Genomic DNA, 16204 nt, shown 5'->3' with positions numbered 1-16204 from the left:
GTTAAAAAATACAAGAAATATTTTAGAGCAGTCACATGTTTGAAAGATCCTGAAGCCCCCAGTAAGTAATTCTCATGGCAGTAGGGGATTTGCAAGATGTTACACAAAGATTCTCTTTTCAAATAAATATAAGTAAGACAGAAAATTGGTAGGATCATAACTGTCCAGTTTATGCCAAAAGATCTGGTTTACTGGAATATGACTCCATTTCAACAATACATTGAGAATTTCTAAAATTTAACAATTCTTTTATATATTGGATTGAAAAAATGTGTAGTAATACTATACCAAGGATTATAATCACAACTATTTCATTAGTAACAGTGGTAATGGGCAGTGAAACGCTTTTTTTTTTTTTTTTTCAGACAGAGTCTCACTCTGTCCCCTAGGCTGGAGTGCTGTGGTGCGATCTCAGCTCACTGCAACCTCCACCTCCCCGATTCAAGCGACTCTCTTGCCTCAGCCTCTCGAGTAGCTGGGACTACAGGCGCACGCCACCATGCCCGGATAATTTTTTATTTTATTTTATACTTATTTTGAGATGGAGTCTTGCTGTTGCCCAGGCTGGAGTGTAGTGGTACAAACTTGGCTCACTGCAACATCTGCCTCCTGGGTTCAAGCAATTCTCCTGTCTCAGCCTCCCCAAGTAGCTGGATTACAGGCATGCCCCACCATGCCCGTCTAATTTTTATATTTTTAGTAGAGACAGGGTTTCAACATGTTGGCCAGGCTGGTCTCAAACTCCTGGCCTCAAGCAATCCGCCCACCTTGGCCTCCCAACGTGCTGGGATTACAGGTGTAAACCACCACGCATGGTCCGAAAACCTTAAAATATATATTCTCTATCTCCCTTAATGAGAATCTTGAACAGAAGGAGGAAAAAAGCAGACATAGTTTAAATGCTTAAAATTAAGTCAAAAAGGCACAAACTCTTTTACCTGTCCAACTGAATGTGCGAGGCCTTTTTGGTAAAGCTCCACAGTTTCTCATTCTCTTCTCCCACACCACCAAGCATGGCGATTTCACCTACAATCAAGAATAAGAGAACTAGAACAATGAAAATGGTCACATATAAAGTAATCAACACAACTCATGTCTGGGTGGGTCTCTAGCGTTCTTGCAAATAGTTCTTAAGTGATGCCACAGTCAAATTCCCAAAAAGTTAAAGTAGAAACTATTTTAGACGTGACTCTAAGATCAAATCCAAGAGGAAAAGGGATAAACAGTGGCAACATTTTGCCAGAGATGAAAAATCTATCTACTCTATACAAGGAAATCAACCAATTTTAGGCAAAGCAGAAAGCCCAGGGACTTCTTTCCATCTCTCCTACAGAATCATTATGAACTTCAATAGGAGCCAGTACAAAATATTGCCCTGAGAGGAGCAATAGGGGATAAGGTGTTTTTTTTTGTTTGTTTTTTTTTTTTTTGAGACTGGGTCTTGTTCTGTCACTCATGCTGGAGCACAGTGGTAGGATCATAACTCACTGCAGCCTCGAACTTCCAGGTTCAAGCAATCCTCCCATCTCAGCCTCCCAAGTAGCTGTGACCACACGTGCACGCCACCATGCCCAGCTTTTTTTTTTTTTTTTTTTTTTTTGGTAGAGATGAGGTCTCACTATATTGCCCAGGCTGGGCATAAGGCTTGAAAAGCCAAATGATGCATCTATGTTTTCCTAAAAGAGTATCATATATCAGATTACAAATTATTCAACAGAACAATAAAAAGAAAATGTCAGGCTGGGCGCGGTGGCTCACGCCTGTAATCCCAGCACTTTGGGAGGCGGAGGCAGGTGGATCACGAGGTCAGGAGATCAAGACCATCCTGGCCAACATGGTGAAACCCTGTCTCTACTAAAAATACAAAAATTAGTTGGGTGTGGTGGCAGGTGCCTGTAGTCCCAGCTACTAGGGAGGCTGAGGCAGGAGAATCACTTGAATCCGGGACATGGAGGTTGCAGTGAGCAGAGATTGCGCCACTGCACTCCAGCCTGGGCAACAGAGCGAGACTCCGTCCCCCCCGCCAAAAAAAAAAGTTACATAGAGGCATATGATATGAAAATGACCAACTTCTATGTCCTTCCACAGCCCTGAAGAACACTGCCAGAACTCTTTTCCATCTGAATGTGCCCTGTAGTTACTCAAGTTTTTTGAGACCATATGACCTTCTCCTTCACCAAAAGAAAAACAGAGACATGGCCGGGTACTGTGGCTCATGCCTATAATCTCAGCACTTTGGCAGGCTGAGGCTGGTGGGTCACCTGGGGTTGGGAGTTCAAGACTAGCTTGGCCAACATGATGAAACCCCGTCTCTACTAAAAATACAAAAAGTAGCTGGGCATAGTGGCACGCTCCTGTAGTTCTAGCTACTAGGGAGGCTGAGGCACTAGAATCGCTTGAACCCGAGAGGTGGAGGTTGCAGTGAGCCAAGATCGTGCCACTGCACTCCAGCCTGGGCAACAGTGTGAGACTCTGTCTCAAAAATAAGTAAATAAATAAATAAAATCCTCAAAATTCCATAAGTAAGTTTCTATCCCTCAGGAGAATAGGAAAGAGTTTGACATTAAAAATATTCCTGAAGTTTCCTTCTGCTGCTGAGATGTATAATAATTTTTTTAAATTAAAAAACATAGGCCAGGCACAGTGGCTCACACCTGTAATCCCAGCACTTTGGGAGGCCGAGGTGGGCGAATCACGAGGTCAGGAGTTCTAGACCAGCCTGGCCAACATGGTGAAACTCTGTCTCTATTAAAAATACAAAAAATTTGCTGGGCGTGGTGGCGGGCGCCTATAATCCCAGCTACTCAGGAGGCTGAGGCAGGAAAATCGCTTGAACCTGCGAGGCGTAGGCTGCAGCAAGCTGAGATCGTGCCACTGCACTCCAGCCCAGGCAACAGTGCAACACGCCATCTCAAAAATAAATTAATTAATTAATTAAATTAAATTTTGGACATACAAAAATATTCAAGTATCAAATGCTGTAACACTCACACTGCCTCAAAGGGATTTTTTCTTTTTGAGACAGAGTCTCACTCTGTCACCCAGGCTGGAGTGTGATGTATAATCACAGCTCACTGCAACCTCAAACTCTGGGGCTCAGGGGATCCTCCCGCCTCAGCCTCCCAAGTAGCTAGGACTACAGGAATGTGCCACTATGCCCAGCCAGGATTTATCTTCTTTTTTTTTTTTGAGATGGAGTCTCGCTCTTGTCGCCCAGACTGGAGTGCAATGGTGCAATCTCAGCTCACTGCAACCTCTTGCCTCAGCCTCCCGAGTAGCTGGGATTACAGGTGCCCACCACCATGCCCAGCTAATTTTTGTATTTTTAGTAGAGACGGGGTTTCAGCATGTTGGCCAGGCTGGTCTTGAACTCCTGACCTCAGATGATCCGCCCACCTCGGCCTCCCAAAGTGTTGTGATTAGAGGCATGAGCCACTGCGCCCGGCCAGGATTTATCTTCTAAAATAAAAACAAATGATCAATCCTCAGGGTGATGAGTGTACACTCCTGGCCCGTGGTGCACTGCTTCTGGGTTTGTTTCCAAATGCAAAGCCACCAAGGAAAGACATTTCATGGTACTGCTAGAATTTTCTCAAAAGTACTGTTATGGTCAGTGGCAAATAAACACTTCTCATTGAAGACAAGACAAAAATGTAACCAGCAATGTGAAGATAACACCCATACTATATTCTAAGTGGGACCAAAAGAAGATTAACTTCCAGGTGGAGTGACAGCCATGTGAATCATCCACGCTTTTTTCCCACACCACTCCCAGCACTCATTCTGCAGAAGAGATGGAATTCAGTCTCCTTCCCTAGCTCCTTTTTCCTCAATTGACTTTTAAATGTTGGTGACCCTTAGCGTTCTAATCTCTTTCATCTGCTCTTCTCACATTACACGGTGTCCCTTGATGATTGTACTTATTCCAATGGATTCAGATTTGATATATATGCCATTAACTGCCATACTGACATCTCCTGGTATGATCTCTCTCCTAAGAATCATACCCGTATTTCCATCTTAAGCACCTCAAACTCACCATGCCCAAGCCAAATGCCTAACTACGTACTAAGCACCCGCCTTCTCCTTCAATTCCTTTGTCAAAAACAGCACCACTATTGATTCAGAATCCAAAAGTAGGCTGATTTTTGTCATCACAAATCCTTTCCTTTCCCCTCCATCACATATGTAGGTAATCATCTACAGATAACAGTCACTGCTCAGTAAAATCATCAATAATTCTATTTCTTAAAAAAAAAAAAAAAAAACTCTGTCTTGTTTTTTTGTTTTTATTTTTAAGAGACAGGGTCTTGCTCTGTTGCCCAGGCTGGAGTGCAGTGCTGCAATCATAGCTCAAGCTCTCCCACCTCAGCCTCCTGAGTAGTTGGGACAACTTGTGTGTGCCACCATGCCTGGCTAATTTTTTTTTTTTTTTTTTTGAGATGGAGTCTCGCTCTGTGGCCCAGGCTGGAGTGCCATAGCACGATCTAGGCTCACTGCAAGCTCCGCCTCCTGGGTTCACGCCATTATCGTGCCTCAGCCTCCCGAGTAGCTGGGACTACAGGCGCCTGCCACCATGCCTGGCTAATTTTTTGTATTTTAAGTAGAGACGGGGTTTCACTGTGTTAGCCAGGATGGTCTTGATCTCTTGACCTCGTGATCTGCCTGCCTCGGCCTCCCAAAGTGCTGGGATTACAGGTGTGAGCCACTGCGCTCAGCACGCCTAGCTAATTTTTTTAAAAAAATTAGAGACGAGGATCTCACTACATTGCCCAGACTGGTCTCGAACTCCTCACCTCAAATGATCCTCCTCTCCTGTCTAGGCTCCCAAAGTGCTGGGATTACAGGTGTGAGCCATTGTGCCTGGCTCAAAATCTCTTAAAATCAGCCCTGCCTCATCTTTACCAGCCACCACCTTTACCATTCCTACCTGGATTACTTTCTAATAACTTTCTTTTTGAGATGGGGTCTCATTATGTTGCCCAGGCTGGTCTTGAACTCCTGGGCTCAAGTGATCCACCCACCTCAGCCTCCCAAAGTGCTGGGATTACAAGCATGAACCACCATGCCCAGTTTCTAATAATTTTTTTTTGAGACGGAGTCTCACTCTGTTGCCCAGGCTGGAGTGTAGTGTTGTGATCTTGGCTGACTGCAACCTTTGTCTCCCAGGTTCAAGTGATTCTCCTGCCTCAGCCTCCCGAGTAACTGGAATTACAGGTGCCCACCACCACGTCTGGCTAAATTTTGTATTTTTAGTAGAGATGGGGTTTTACCATGTTGGCCAGGCTAGTCTCAAACTCCTGACCTCAAGTGATCCTCCCATCTTGACATCCCAAAGTGCTGGGGTTATAGGTGTTAGCCTGGCCTCGGCCTCTAATAACTTTTTAATCAGTCTCTTTTCCCTCTAGTCTTACAATCTCTAACATAGTCTCCAAATAGGTAGGGTCATTTTTTTTTAAATGCACATGTGATCCTGTCACTCTGCTGCTTAAAATGCTTCAACTAATCCTTGAATATGCCATTCACTCCACTTACGATAATGTTACTTCTGCTTGGAATCATGCTGTTACCTCCTCTTTTTCCTATGTCTGCTTGATGAATTGCTTCAAGCCTCTGTGGACTCTTCCTACAGAAAGCTATCCCACACTACTCCAGACAAAGTTAAGAACTTCCTCCTCTATGCTCCAATAAGGTCTTGATCTCTTAGCATGTATCTCTCTCTCACTGGGCTCTGAATCCCAAAGGAAAGAACTCTCACCTATTTTATTCTTTTCTTTTTTTTGAGAGGGAGTCTCACTCTGTCACCCAGGCTGGAGTGCAGTGGCACAATCTCGGCTCACTGCAACCTCCGCCTCCCGGGTTCAAGCAATTCTCCTGCCTCAGCCTCCCGAGTAGCTAGGACTACAGGCATGCGCTGCCACGCCTGGCTATTTTTGTATTTTTAGTAGAGATGGGGTTTCACCATGTTGGCCAGGATGGCCTTGATCTCCTGACCTGATGATCCGCCCACCTCGACCTCCCAAAGTGCTGGGATTACAGGCATGAGCCACCGTGCCCGGCCTTTATTCTTATTCTTATTTTATATTTTTTGAGACAGGGTCTCACTCTGTCACCCAGGCTGGAGTGCAGTGGTGCAATCACGGCTCACTGCAGTGTCAATCTCCTGGCCTCAAGGGATCCTCCCGCCTCGGCCTCTTAAGTAGTTGGGACTCCAGGTGCATGCCACCATGCCCAGCTAAGTTTTTTTTTTTTTTTTGTAGCAACAGGCTGTTGCCCAGGCTGGTCTTAAACTCCTGACCTCAAGTGATCCACTTGCTTCAGCCTCCCAAAGTGCTGGGATTACAGGCGTGAGCCACCACACCTGGCCCCCTTGTTTATGTTATGTGCCTGACAAAGATCTCTGTTGAAGGAAGGTGGTAGAATGAAGAAAGGAAGGCAGCAGGGCATGACTCAATGGAAATAATTGGCAAAGATAGGAGTAAACACCAATCACATTTTTTTAAATTTTCTAAATAAAACAATGGAGACTGTAATTGTAGTGGCTTTTGCCTGTACTCCCAGCACTTTGGGAGGCCAAGATGGGAAGATTGCTTGAGACCAGGAATTCGAGACCAGCCTGGGCAACATGGTGAAACCCTGTCTCTACTAAAAATACTAAAAAATTACAGGCATGGTGGGATGCGCCTGTAATCCCAGCCATTTGGGAGGTTGAGGTGGGAGGATCACTTGAGCCAGGGAGGTCAAGACTGCAGTGAGCTCTGACAGCACCACTGCACTCCAGCCTAGGCAACAGAGCAAAACCCCTGTGTCAAAAAAAAAAAAAAAAAAGTATAATTTGATTGACTGTAACACAGAAGATAAATGCTTGAGAGAATGGATACTCCATTTTCCACAATGTGATTATTACACACCGCATGCCTGTATCAAAACATCTCAATGTGCCGCATATCATTTATTCTTTCTTGTTTTATAACTAATTATAACTAACACTTCAACTGCACTTGCCTAACTGTATATCTGTCATCCTATATTACAAACTGTCTCTAGGTAAGAACATTCTAAGAACCCCACAGCTGGCAAGAAGCCTGCTGCTATCCTGAGAAATCAGCAAAATGTCAATCTGAACGAACCACATTTAACCTGTGATATAATTTGGCTCTGTGTCCCCACCCAAATCTCATCTCGAATTGTACTCCCATAATTCCCATGTGTTGCAGGAGGGACCCGGTGGGAGATAATTGAATCATGGGGGCAGTTTCTCCCACACTGTTCTTGGTAGTGAATAACTCTCATGAGATCTAATGGTATTTTAAGGGGAAACCCCTTTCGCTTGGCTCTCATTCTCTTCTCTTGTCTGCCGCCATGTGAGATGTGCCTTTCACCTGCCATGATTGTGAGGCCTCCCCAGCCACATGGAACTGTAAGTTCATTAAACCTCTTTCTTTTGTAAATTGCCCAGTTTCGGGTATGTCTTTATCAGCAGTGTGAAAATGGACGAATGCACTAATACAACAGGCTCCCTGGTCTCCCACCTTCTCGGACTAAGTCCTCTGCAGTGTTGACTCCGTGTTCTATGAGCTTCTGGCAGTCATCTAGTGGTTTAATGGTCTCCTGTTCAATGGTGTCCACCTCTTGCAAAAGGGTCACCAATCGCTCATCCAGGAGCTTTCCAAGGGTTCCCTTTAAATCATTAAAATGCTGTTTGAGAACATCCCTTGTCTGTGATGCACTTTCTTTGATCTAAAAAGAAATAACAAAATACTCAAAATCAGAATCTTTAAAAAAGGCTAATCCAAAGGTATAATTCACATGAATCTAAAAGCACTGTATAACCATCTTCTTCAATTTAGTAAAAAAAAGATTAATTGAAATTATATTTAAGGTGTGATATTTTGATACACATATACATAGTGAACTGTTACTATAGTTAAGCTAATTAACATGTCCATCTCTTCACATGGTTACCTCTGTGTGTGGTGAGAACACTTATGATCTCTCCTAACACATTCCAAGTATACATTACACTATTATTAACTATTGTCCCTATCCTGTACTTGAGCTCTCTAGAATTTACACATATTAAATAACTGAAACTCTGTACCCTTTGACCAACATCTCCCCATCCCCAACTCCATCCCTGGCAAGCACCATTCTACTTTCTGCTTCTATGACTTCGACCTTTTTAGATTCTACATATGAGATCATGCAGTATGTTTATTTCTGTATCTGGCTTATTTCACTTAGCATAGTGTCCTTCAGGTTCATCCATGCTGTCACAAATGACAGAATTTCCTTCTCTTTTAAGGTTGAATGGCGTTCCATTGTATATATACATCTTCCATTCATTGATAAACCAAATGTGATGCATTTGCACAAACACACAGAAGTACACAGAACTGCCCTTCAAGTCAGATAGAATAAGCCAAATCTTGGTTTCATCATTCACAAACTATGTCAATTTGGTTAAGTTAATTAAGTATTCTATGCCTCTATTTTCTTATTTGTCAAATGAGCATAATAATAGTTATTTTGGCCAGGTGCAGTGCCTCATGCCTGTAATCCCAGCACTTTGGGAGGCCAAGGAGGGCAGATCATTTGAAGTCAGGAGTTCAAGACCAGCCTGGCCAATGTGGTGAAACCCTGTATCTACTAAAAATACAAAAATTAGCTGGACGTGGTAGTGCGGGCCTGTAATCCCAGCTACTAGCGAGGCTGAGGCAGGAGAATTGCTTGAACCTGGGAGATGGAGGTTGCAGTGAGCCAAGATTGCGCCACTGCACTCCAGCTGGGCAACAGAGTGAGACTCCATTTCAAAAAAGAGAAATAAATAATAGTTACTTCATGGAGTTGCTGTGAGGATAAATTAAAATAATCTAGGTACTACAGTGGGTAAAATAAATGGCACAGTTATACTCGCTAAAAAAAGTTATAAATTATTATCTATACAAAGTTGTTCTTGAAAATTGTACGTTTCAATACAGAAAATTGTTTAATTATGAGGGGATTAAAATTCATTTTACTGAAAAGCAGCAAAGAAGTGGTAGATTAAAAAGCCATGGTCAGCTGGGCATGGAGGCTCATGCCTATAATCCCAGCACTTGGGAGGCCGAGGTGGGTGGATCATGAGGTCAGGAGTTCAAGATCAGCCTGACCAACATGGTGAAACTCCATCTCTACTAAAAACACAAAAAAATTAGCTGAGTTTGGTGGTGCATGCCTGTAATCCCAGCTACTTAGGATGCTGAGGCAGGAGAATCGGTTGAACCCGGGAGGCGAAGGTTCCAGTGAACTGAGATCATGCCATTGCACTCCAGCCTGGGCAACAGAGTGAGACTCCGTCTCAAAAAAAAAAAAAAAAAAAAAGCAAGCCATGGTCAGGTGCAGTGGCTCACACCTATGATCCTTGCACTTTAGAGAGGCTGAGGCAGGAGGATCACTTGAGCCCAAGAGTTTGAGACCAGCTTGGATAACATGGAGAAATCCTGTCTTTACAAATAATACAAAAATTAGCCGGGCATGGTGGCACATGCCTGTAGTCCCAGCTACTTAGGAGGCTGAGGTGGGAGGATCACCTGAGCCCAGGGGGTCGAGACTGCAGTAAGCTGTGACTGCACCACTGCACTCTAGCTTGGGTGACAGAGTGAGACCCTGTCTCTAAATAAAAATGAAAAGCCACAATACAAACAAACAAACAAACAAACAAAAAAAACTCATGGATAAAATGCCCTCATTATGCTAAAAGAAAACCAAAAATTATTTAAAAACCAAAGAGGCCTGTAGGAGGCAGAGCTGGGACAATGACTTAATCCTTTTTGAATTATAGTGCTCTTTGTCAATCTAAATGAGAGGTTTATAAAGCCTCTTCCTTTCAAAGTTATTGAAAGAGAAGAAAAAGCCTCTTCCCCAAAAAATACATAATCTATACCCTAAAAAATTATTCAATTGCAGAAGTTTACAAATTCCCTCAGAGCCAAACCATGGCTTGCCTGGAGCAGTAATTATGAAACTTTGTTTGCAGAAGAATCATGTAGGCTACTTGTTATAATTCAGACTGCAGAGTTCCATCCCAGACCTACTGAACCAGAAAATGACAGGAGGGGCTAAAGGAGTGTATGGATGGAGTTCTCATTTTTTCCAAGCACACCTGTGATTCTGTAGCCCACAATTTGAGAAACATTGCCCTAAATCTACAGATCTCAGATTAAGAACCCATATTCTAGGGGATATGACAGGAAAATCTTCATGTCAAATATATTATGAAGATAAATAGGTTGTTTATACAGACACCAGATTTTTCTTCTTTTATTTCAGAGACAGGGTCTCACTCTGTTGCACATCCTAGCTCACTGCAGCCTTGAACTCCTGGGCTCAGATGATCCTCCTGCCTCAGTCTCCTGAGTAGCTGAGCTTATAGGTGCGGGCCACCACACCTGGCTAATTTTATTTTTCACTTTTTGTAGAGACGAGATCTTGCTATGTTGCCCAAGTTGGTCTTGAACTCCTGGCTTCAAGCAATCCTCCCACCTTGGCCTCCCAAAATGCTGAGATTACAGGAGTGATCCACTGCACCTGGTCCAGATTTTTATTTTAAAGACTTCAGATAACAGGCCAGGCATGGTGGCTCATGCCTGTAATCCCAGCACTTTGGGAGGCCAAGGTGGGAGGATCACCACTGCAACCTGACCTGGGCGACAGAGCAAGGCCCTCTTCTCAAAAAACAATTCAGGTAACATATAATTCATTTTCTCTCGCTTAATGGGAAAATTCTAACTATAAGCCACTCCGATAAGTTAAAGCAAAAACATACTTTGCTTTCCAGATATTATCTTAGTTTCATATGACATACTGTTTACCACCATAACCCTTTTGTTAACTTTCTCTTACCAGGAAAGTTTAAAGTATAAGAAAAATCCACCAAGAAAGAACATATCAAAATATGAATAAAGGACAATATTTCAACAGTTAATACAGAGATTTAAAAACTTTCTATTTATTCTCTAAATTCTCTCTAAATTTAAAAAGCAGAATACAATATTGTTTCCCAGCAATGTTCACGACCATGTAAAAACAAAAAATGCCCATGCCCAAGGACTAAAACAGAAAAAGAGCAGTATCATTTACTGGGTGGGCAGACCATAGAAACAATTTTCTTTCCTTTTTTTTTTTTTTTTTTTGAGACGGAGTTTCACTCTTGTGGCCCAGACTGGAGTGCAGTGGCGCAATCTCGGCTCACTGCAACCTCTGCCTTCTGGGTTCAAGAGATTCTCCTGCCTTAGTCTCCTGAGTAGCTGAGATTACAGGCGCATGCCACCACACCTGGCTAATTTTTGTATTTTTAGTAGAGACAAAGTTTCGCCAAGCTGGTCTTGAACTCCTGATCTCCGGTGATCCACCCACCTTAGCCTCCCAAAGTGCTGGGATAAGGCGTGAGCCACCTCATCCGGCCCTTTTTTCTCCATTTGACATTAACGCAGTTATAATAATATTTATGCAGTTAGTAAAATAATTCTTTAAATCACAAAGAGAAATCCTAAATTAATTGTTAACTAATTTCTGTATTTACCAAAGAATTTCTGTGAAATAAATCCAAGTAAAAATTTTAAAAAGAAAGAAAGGCCATAAACCCAAATTGCACTTGATTCAGCTCACCATTCAACTATGAGATCTTTGCAAACTGGGCCCTCATCTACATAGCATCTGGTAAACAAATGCTGTTGAGTGAAAACGCAGTTAATCATGTGTGTTTCAAAGAACTTTCTAAAAGAACCAAAGAGAGAATACCTTATGATTTTAACACAACCCCTGGGATACTGTTAGAAATTCAGAATCTCAGGCCCCACCCAGAACTGCTAAATCAGAACATGAATTTTTTTTCTTTCCTCCTCCTCCCCTAGAACCTGTATTTTTTTTTTTTTTTTTTTTTGGAGATGGAGTTTTGCTCTTGTTGCCCAGGCTGCAGTGCAATGGAGCAATCTTGGCTCACTGCAACCTCCACCTCCCGGGTTCAAGTGATTCTCCTGTCTCAGCCTCCTGAGTAGCTGGGATTACAGGCGCATGCCACCATGCCTGGCTAATTTTTGTATTTTTAGTAGAGATGGGGTTTCATCATATTGGTCAGGCTGGTCTCAAACTCCTGACCTCAGGTGATCCTACTGCCTCAGCCTCCCAAAGTGCTGGAATTACAGGCGTGAGCCACCGCGCCCAGCCAAACCTGTATTTTTTTTTTTTTTTTTGAGTCTTGCTCTGTCGCCCAGGCTGGAGTGCAGTGGCGCCAGCTCGGCTCACTGCAACCTCCACCTCCCAGGTTCAAGCAGTTCTCCTGCCTCAGCCCCCCTAGTAGCTGGGATTACAGGCATGCGCCACCAAGCCCAGCTAATTTTTTTGTATTTTTAGTAGAGACGGGGTTTCACCATTTTGGCCAGGCTGGTCGCGAACTCCTGACCTTGTGATCTGCCTGCCTCAGCCTCCCAAGTTGCTGGGATAAAAGGCATGAGCCACCGCACCCGGCCAAATCTGTATTTTTAACAGGACCCTCAGTTGCTTTGTATACATATTACAGATACCAGAATAAATGAAGACCTTGTGTCAGAACGCTGTAATACATATCGAATGGCCAAGAGGAAATTCTGCAGTTGAGCACTGTGCCTCTGAGGTCCTGTCTTGCTCTTTAGCGGATATAGCATACACAGGAAGTGCATTGGTTAGGTAAAGTCAATTTCCTCTTTAGAAAGAATTCAAAAGCTCCTTCAGCTGTTGCAGAGCCTACGTTTTGTTTTTGTTTCAGAACCTCAGAAAAAAGGAAGTAAGTGAACACAAAACAGAGAGAGGGCTAAAAAAATGAGACTCAATTTCCAAATTCACCTCCTGTACTCTCATTGTAAATTTGGTCCCTTTTGCTCATAGAATCCCAACCACTGCCATTTGAAACTTGATACCACCATGGGATCATTTTCTTTTCCTTGAAATATTTCATGATTTAAAGCCTAGTCACCTTTAATCCAATCATGTAACTAATCAAGTTCATTTGCTTGACTTTATGAAACTAATTTAAAAATGCAGCTCCACTGCTGAGTGAATTTCTTCATATTTGATGTGGTACCAATGGTTCCATGCGTTCACTGTTAACTCAATAAATCTTCACAACGCAGTTTCAGAAAGTGAGGACCAAAGAAGAGAAAGAAGACAACTTACCCAAGGCTTCGCAGTGCCAGAAACAGTCTAACTCCAAAGACTATGCTCTTTCATTACACCATGCTGTTTTTTTTTTTTTTTGAGACAGGTTCTCACTTGGTCGTCCAGGCTGGAGAGCAATGGTACAATCACAACTCACTGCGGCCTCGAACTCCTGGGCTCAGGTGATTCTCCCACCTTAGCCTCCCAGGTAGCTGGGACCACAGGCATGTGTCACTATACCCAGCTATATTTTGTATTTTTTGTAGAGACGGGTTTTCATCATGTGGCCCAGGCTGGTCTCGAACTCCTGGACTCAAGCAATCCTCCTGCCTCGGCCTCTCAAAGTGCTGAGATTACAAGCGTGAGCCACCGCGCTCGGCCATAGAACACTATTTTAAAAGAGCTCCCAGATAAATCTGTAAATTATGTATTGGCTAAAGACACTTCTTGGTATAACACGTAGTATTTCCTGTCCCTGTGTAAAGAATTGTGTGGTGGACAACCAATCAGCTTCAAATGCTACCTAGCCATTCAAGGCAAAAACAACTGTGGTGATTTGTAACAAAATAGATTTAAGAATACAAATGACAGACAAGATTTCAAACAGGAAACTGTAATATGCATTGTTTATGTTGATTAATAATATTTTGAAATAATCTGCCACTAAAACCTTTAATATAACAGACCATTAAAACTTACAAAGTTTTGGCCTGAGCACATTGGCTCATGCCTGTAATCCCAGCACTTTGGGAGGCCCAGGCAGGTGGATCACGAGATCAGGAGGTCAGGAGTTCGAGACCAGCCTGGCCAACATGGTGAAACCCCGTCTCCACTAAAAATGCAAAAATTACCCAAGCGTAGTGGTGCACGCCTGTAGTCCCAGCTACTGGGCTGAGGCAGGAGAATCACTTGAACCCGGGAAGCGGAGGTTGCAGTGAGCTAAGATAGTGCCATCGCACTCCAGCCTGGGCAATAGAGCAAGATTCCACCTCAAAAAAAAATAATAAATAAATAATAAAAAACAAAACTTACAAAGTTTCCACTACAGCTGAATATAACCCCAAAGCAACTGTTTTAAAATTTTAACATGATTAAGAGCTCACAAAATGCCAAAAATTCATCAAGTTTGTATTTCAATACTAAGCCACCCTAAGTATTTCCTTCACAACCCTCCAAAACAATAGTGACTGATATATTTTCCTCCAGAGTTTAGTTACTAAAAGACATATGTAGAGGCCAGGTGCAGTGGCTCATGCCTATAATCCCGGCACTTTTGAAGGACGGATCACTTGTGTCCAGGAGTTCAAGACCAGCCTGGGCAACATGGCAAAACTCTGTCTCTAGTAAAAAATATAAAAAATCAGCTGTGTGTGGTGGCATGGCTTGTAATCCCAGCTGCTTGGGAGGCTAAAGTGACAGGATCACTTGAGCCTGGGAGGTTGAGGCTTCAGTGGGTGGTTTTTGCACCACTGCCCTCCAGCCTGGGTGACAAAGTGAGACCCTGCCTCAAAAATAACCAAACAAACAAAAAAGAAAACCACATATATAAAACACAAAACTATTTGCTAACAAGAACATACTGATTAAAAACTGGCCAGGTACAGTGGCTTACGCCTGTAATCCTAGGATTTTGGGAGGCTGAGGCAGGTGGATTGCCTGAGCTCAGGAGTTTGAGACCAGCCTGGGCAACATGGTGAAACCCTGTCGCTGCTAAAAACACAAAAATTAGCTGGGTTTGGTGGTGCCTGCCTGTAATCCCAGCTACTGGGAGGCTGAGGCAGGAGAATCATTTGAGCTCAGGAGGTGGAGGTTGCAGTGAGCCGAGATCACGCCACTGTACTCCAGCCCAGGTGAGAGAGCAATACTCTGTCTCGAACAAACAAACAAACAAAAAACACCACAAAAAAAACCAGAAAAACATATTTATCAAAAATAAAAGACAGCCGGGTACAGCGGCTCATGCCTGTAATCCCAGCACTTTGGGAGGCTGAGGCAGTCGAATCACGAAGTCAGGAGTTCAAGACCAGCCTGGCCAACATGGTGAAACCCCGTCTCTACTAAAAATACAAAAAAATGAGCTGGTCACGGTGGCGGGCACCTGTAATCCCAGCTACTCAGGAGCCTGAGGCAGGAAAATTGCTTGAACCTGGGAGGCGGAGGTTGCAGTGAGCCGAGGTCGTACCACTGCACGCCAGCCCAGGCGACAGCACGAGACTCTGTCTAAAAAAAAAAAAAAAAAAAAAAGGCCAGGTGCAGTGGCTCACGCCTGTAACCCTGGCACTTTGGGAGGCCGAGGCGGGCGGGTCATGAGGTCAGGAGATCGAGACCATCCTGGCTAACATGGTGAAACCCCGTCTCTACTAAAAATACAAAAAATTAGTTGGGCTTGGTGGCGGGCACTTGTAGTCCCAGCTACTTGGGAGGCTGAGGCAGGAGAATGGCGTGAGCGGGGGAGGCGGAGCTTGCAGCAAGCCGAGATTGCGCCAGTGCACTCCAGCCTGGGCGACAGAGCGAGACTCCGTCTAAAAATAAATAAATAAATAAATAAAATAATAATAAAGACAAAGATAAAACATAGTCAACTGAAATTGAAAACACTAATCAATGTATTTTTTCTCAGTTTCTGTGAAATGTATATTACATTAGCTATTTGTCTTTGTACTGACACCAAGACATCAGTCATTAGTAATAATGGAAACAGCAACAATACAGCAGCAGCTATTATCTACTGAGTATCTGTATGCCAGGTAAATCTGTACCTATGGTCTCATTTAAACTCTACCATAACCCTGTGAAGAGAACCTGTGTAGATGAGTAACATGGGAGTCAGAGAGATGAAACTGGCCATATCACCAAGTTAGTGAAGTGGCAGAGATTTTGAATTCAGTCTGACTCAAGAACAGACTTGTAAGCACTGCTATGTTTCTCCTTGTTTCTCTTACACTTAAGACTTTTTTTAGAAAAAAAAGTGCTTAACTGAGAACTTTCAAACAGAAAACGTATATTATATGATTTGGTAATCTGTTACAGT

General features: G+C 43.2%; 1 protein-coding gene and 1 pseudogene across 3 annotated transcripts in view; both read right to left on the bottom strand.

The window, feature by feature from the left end:
- The window catches only part of LOC100991242 (leucine-rich repeat-containing protein 37B-like), a 423125-nt pseudogene that overhangs the window by 127698 nt on the left and 279223 nt on the right, over positions 1–16204 (bottom strand).
- The window catches only part of CRLF3 (cytokine receptor like factor 3), a 54420-nt gene that overhangs the window by 26074 nt on the left and 12142 nt on the right, over positions 1–16204 (bottom strand). For all 3 annotated transcript variants that reach the window (XM_034942133.3, XM_055101333.2, XM_055101334.2), the window contains exons 2-3: positions 7533–7740; positions 939–1026 (exon numbers count right to left, since the gene is read on the bottom strand). In XM_034942133.3, coding sequence (XP_034798024.1) covers positions 939–1026; positions 7533–7740 — 296 coding nt within the window. The remainder of the gene's footprint in view (positions 1–938; positions 1027–7532; positions 7741–16204) is intronic.

Source organism: Pan paniscus, chromosome 19, assembly GCF_029289425.2.
Source record: "Pan paniscus chromosome 19, NHGRI_mPanPan1-v2.0_pri, whole genome shotgun sequence".
NCBI classification, from domain to species: Eukaryota; Metazoa; Chordata; class Mammalia; order Primates; family Hominidae; genus Pan; species Pan paniscus.
This window is presented reverse-complemented; position numbering and strand designations above follow the sequence as displayed.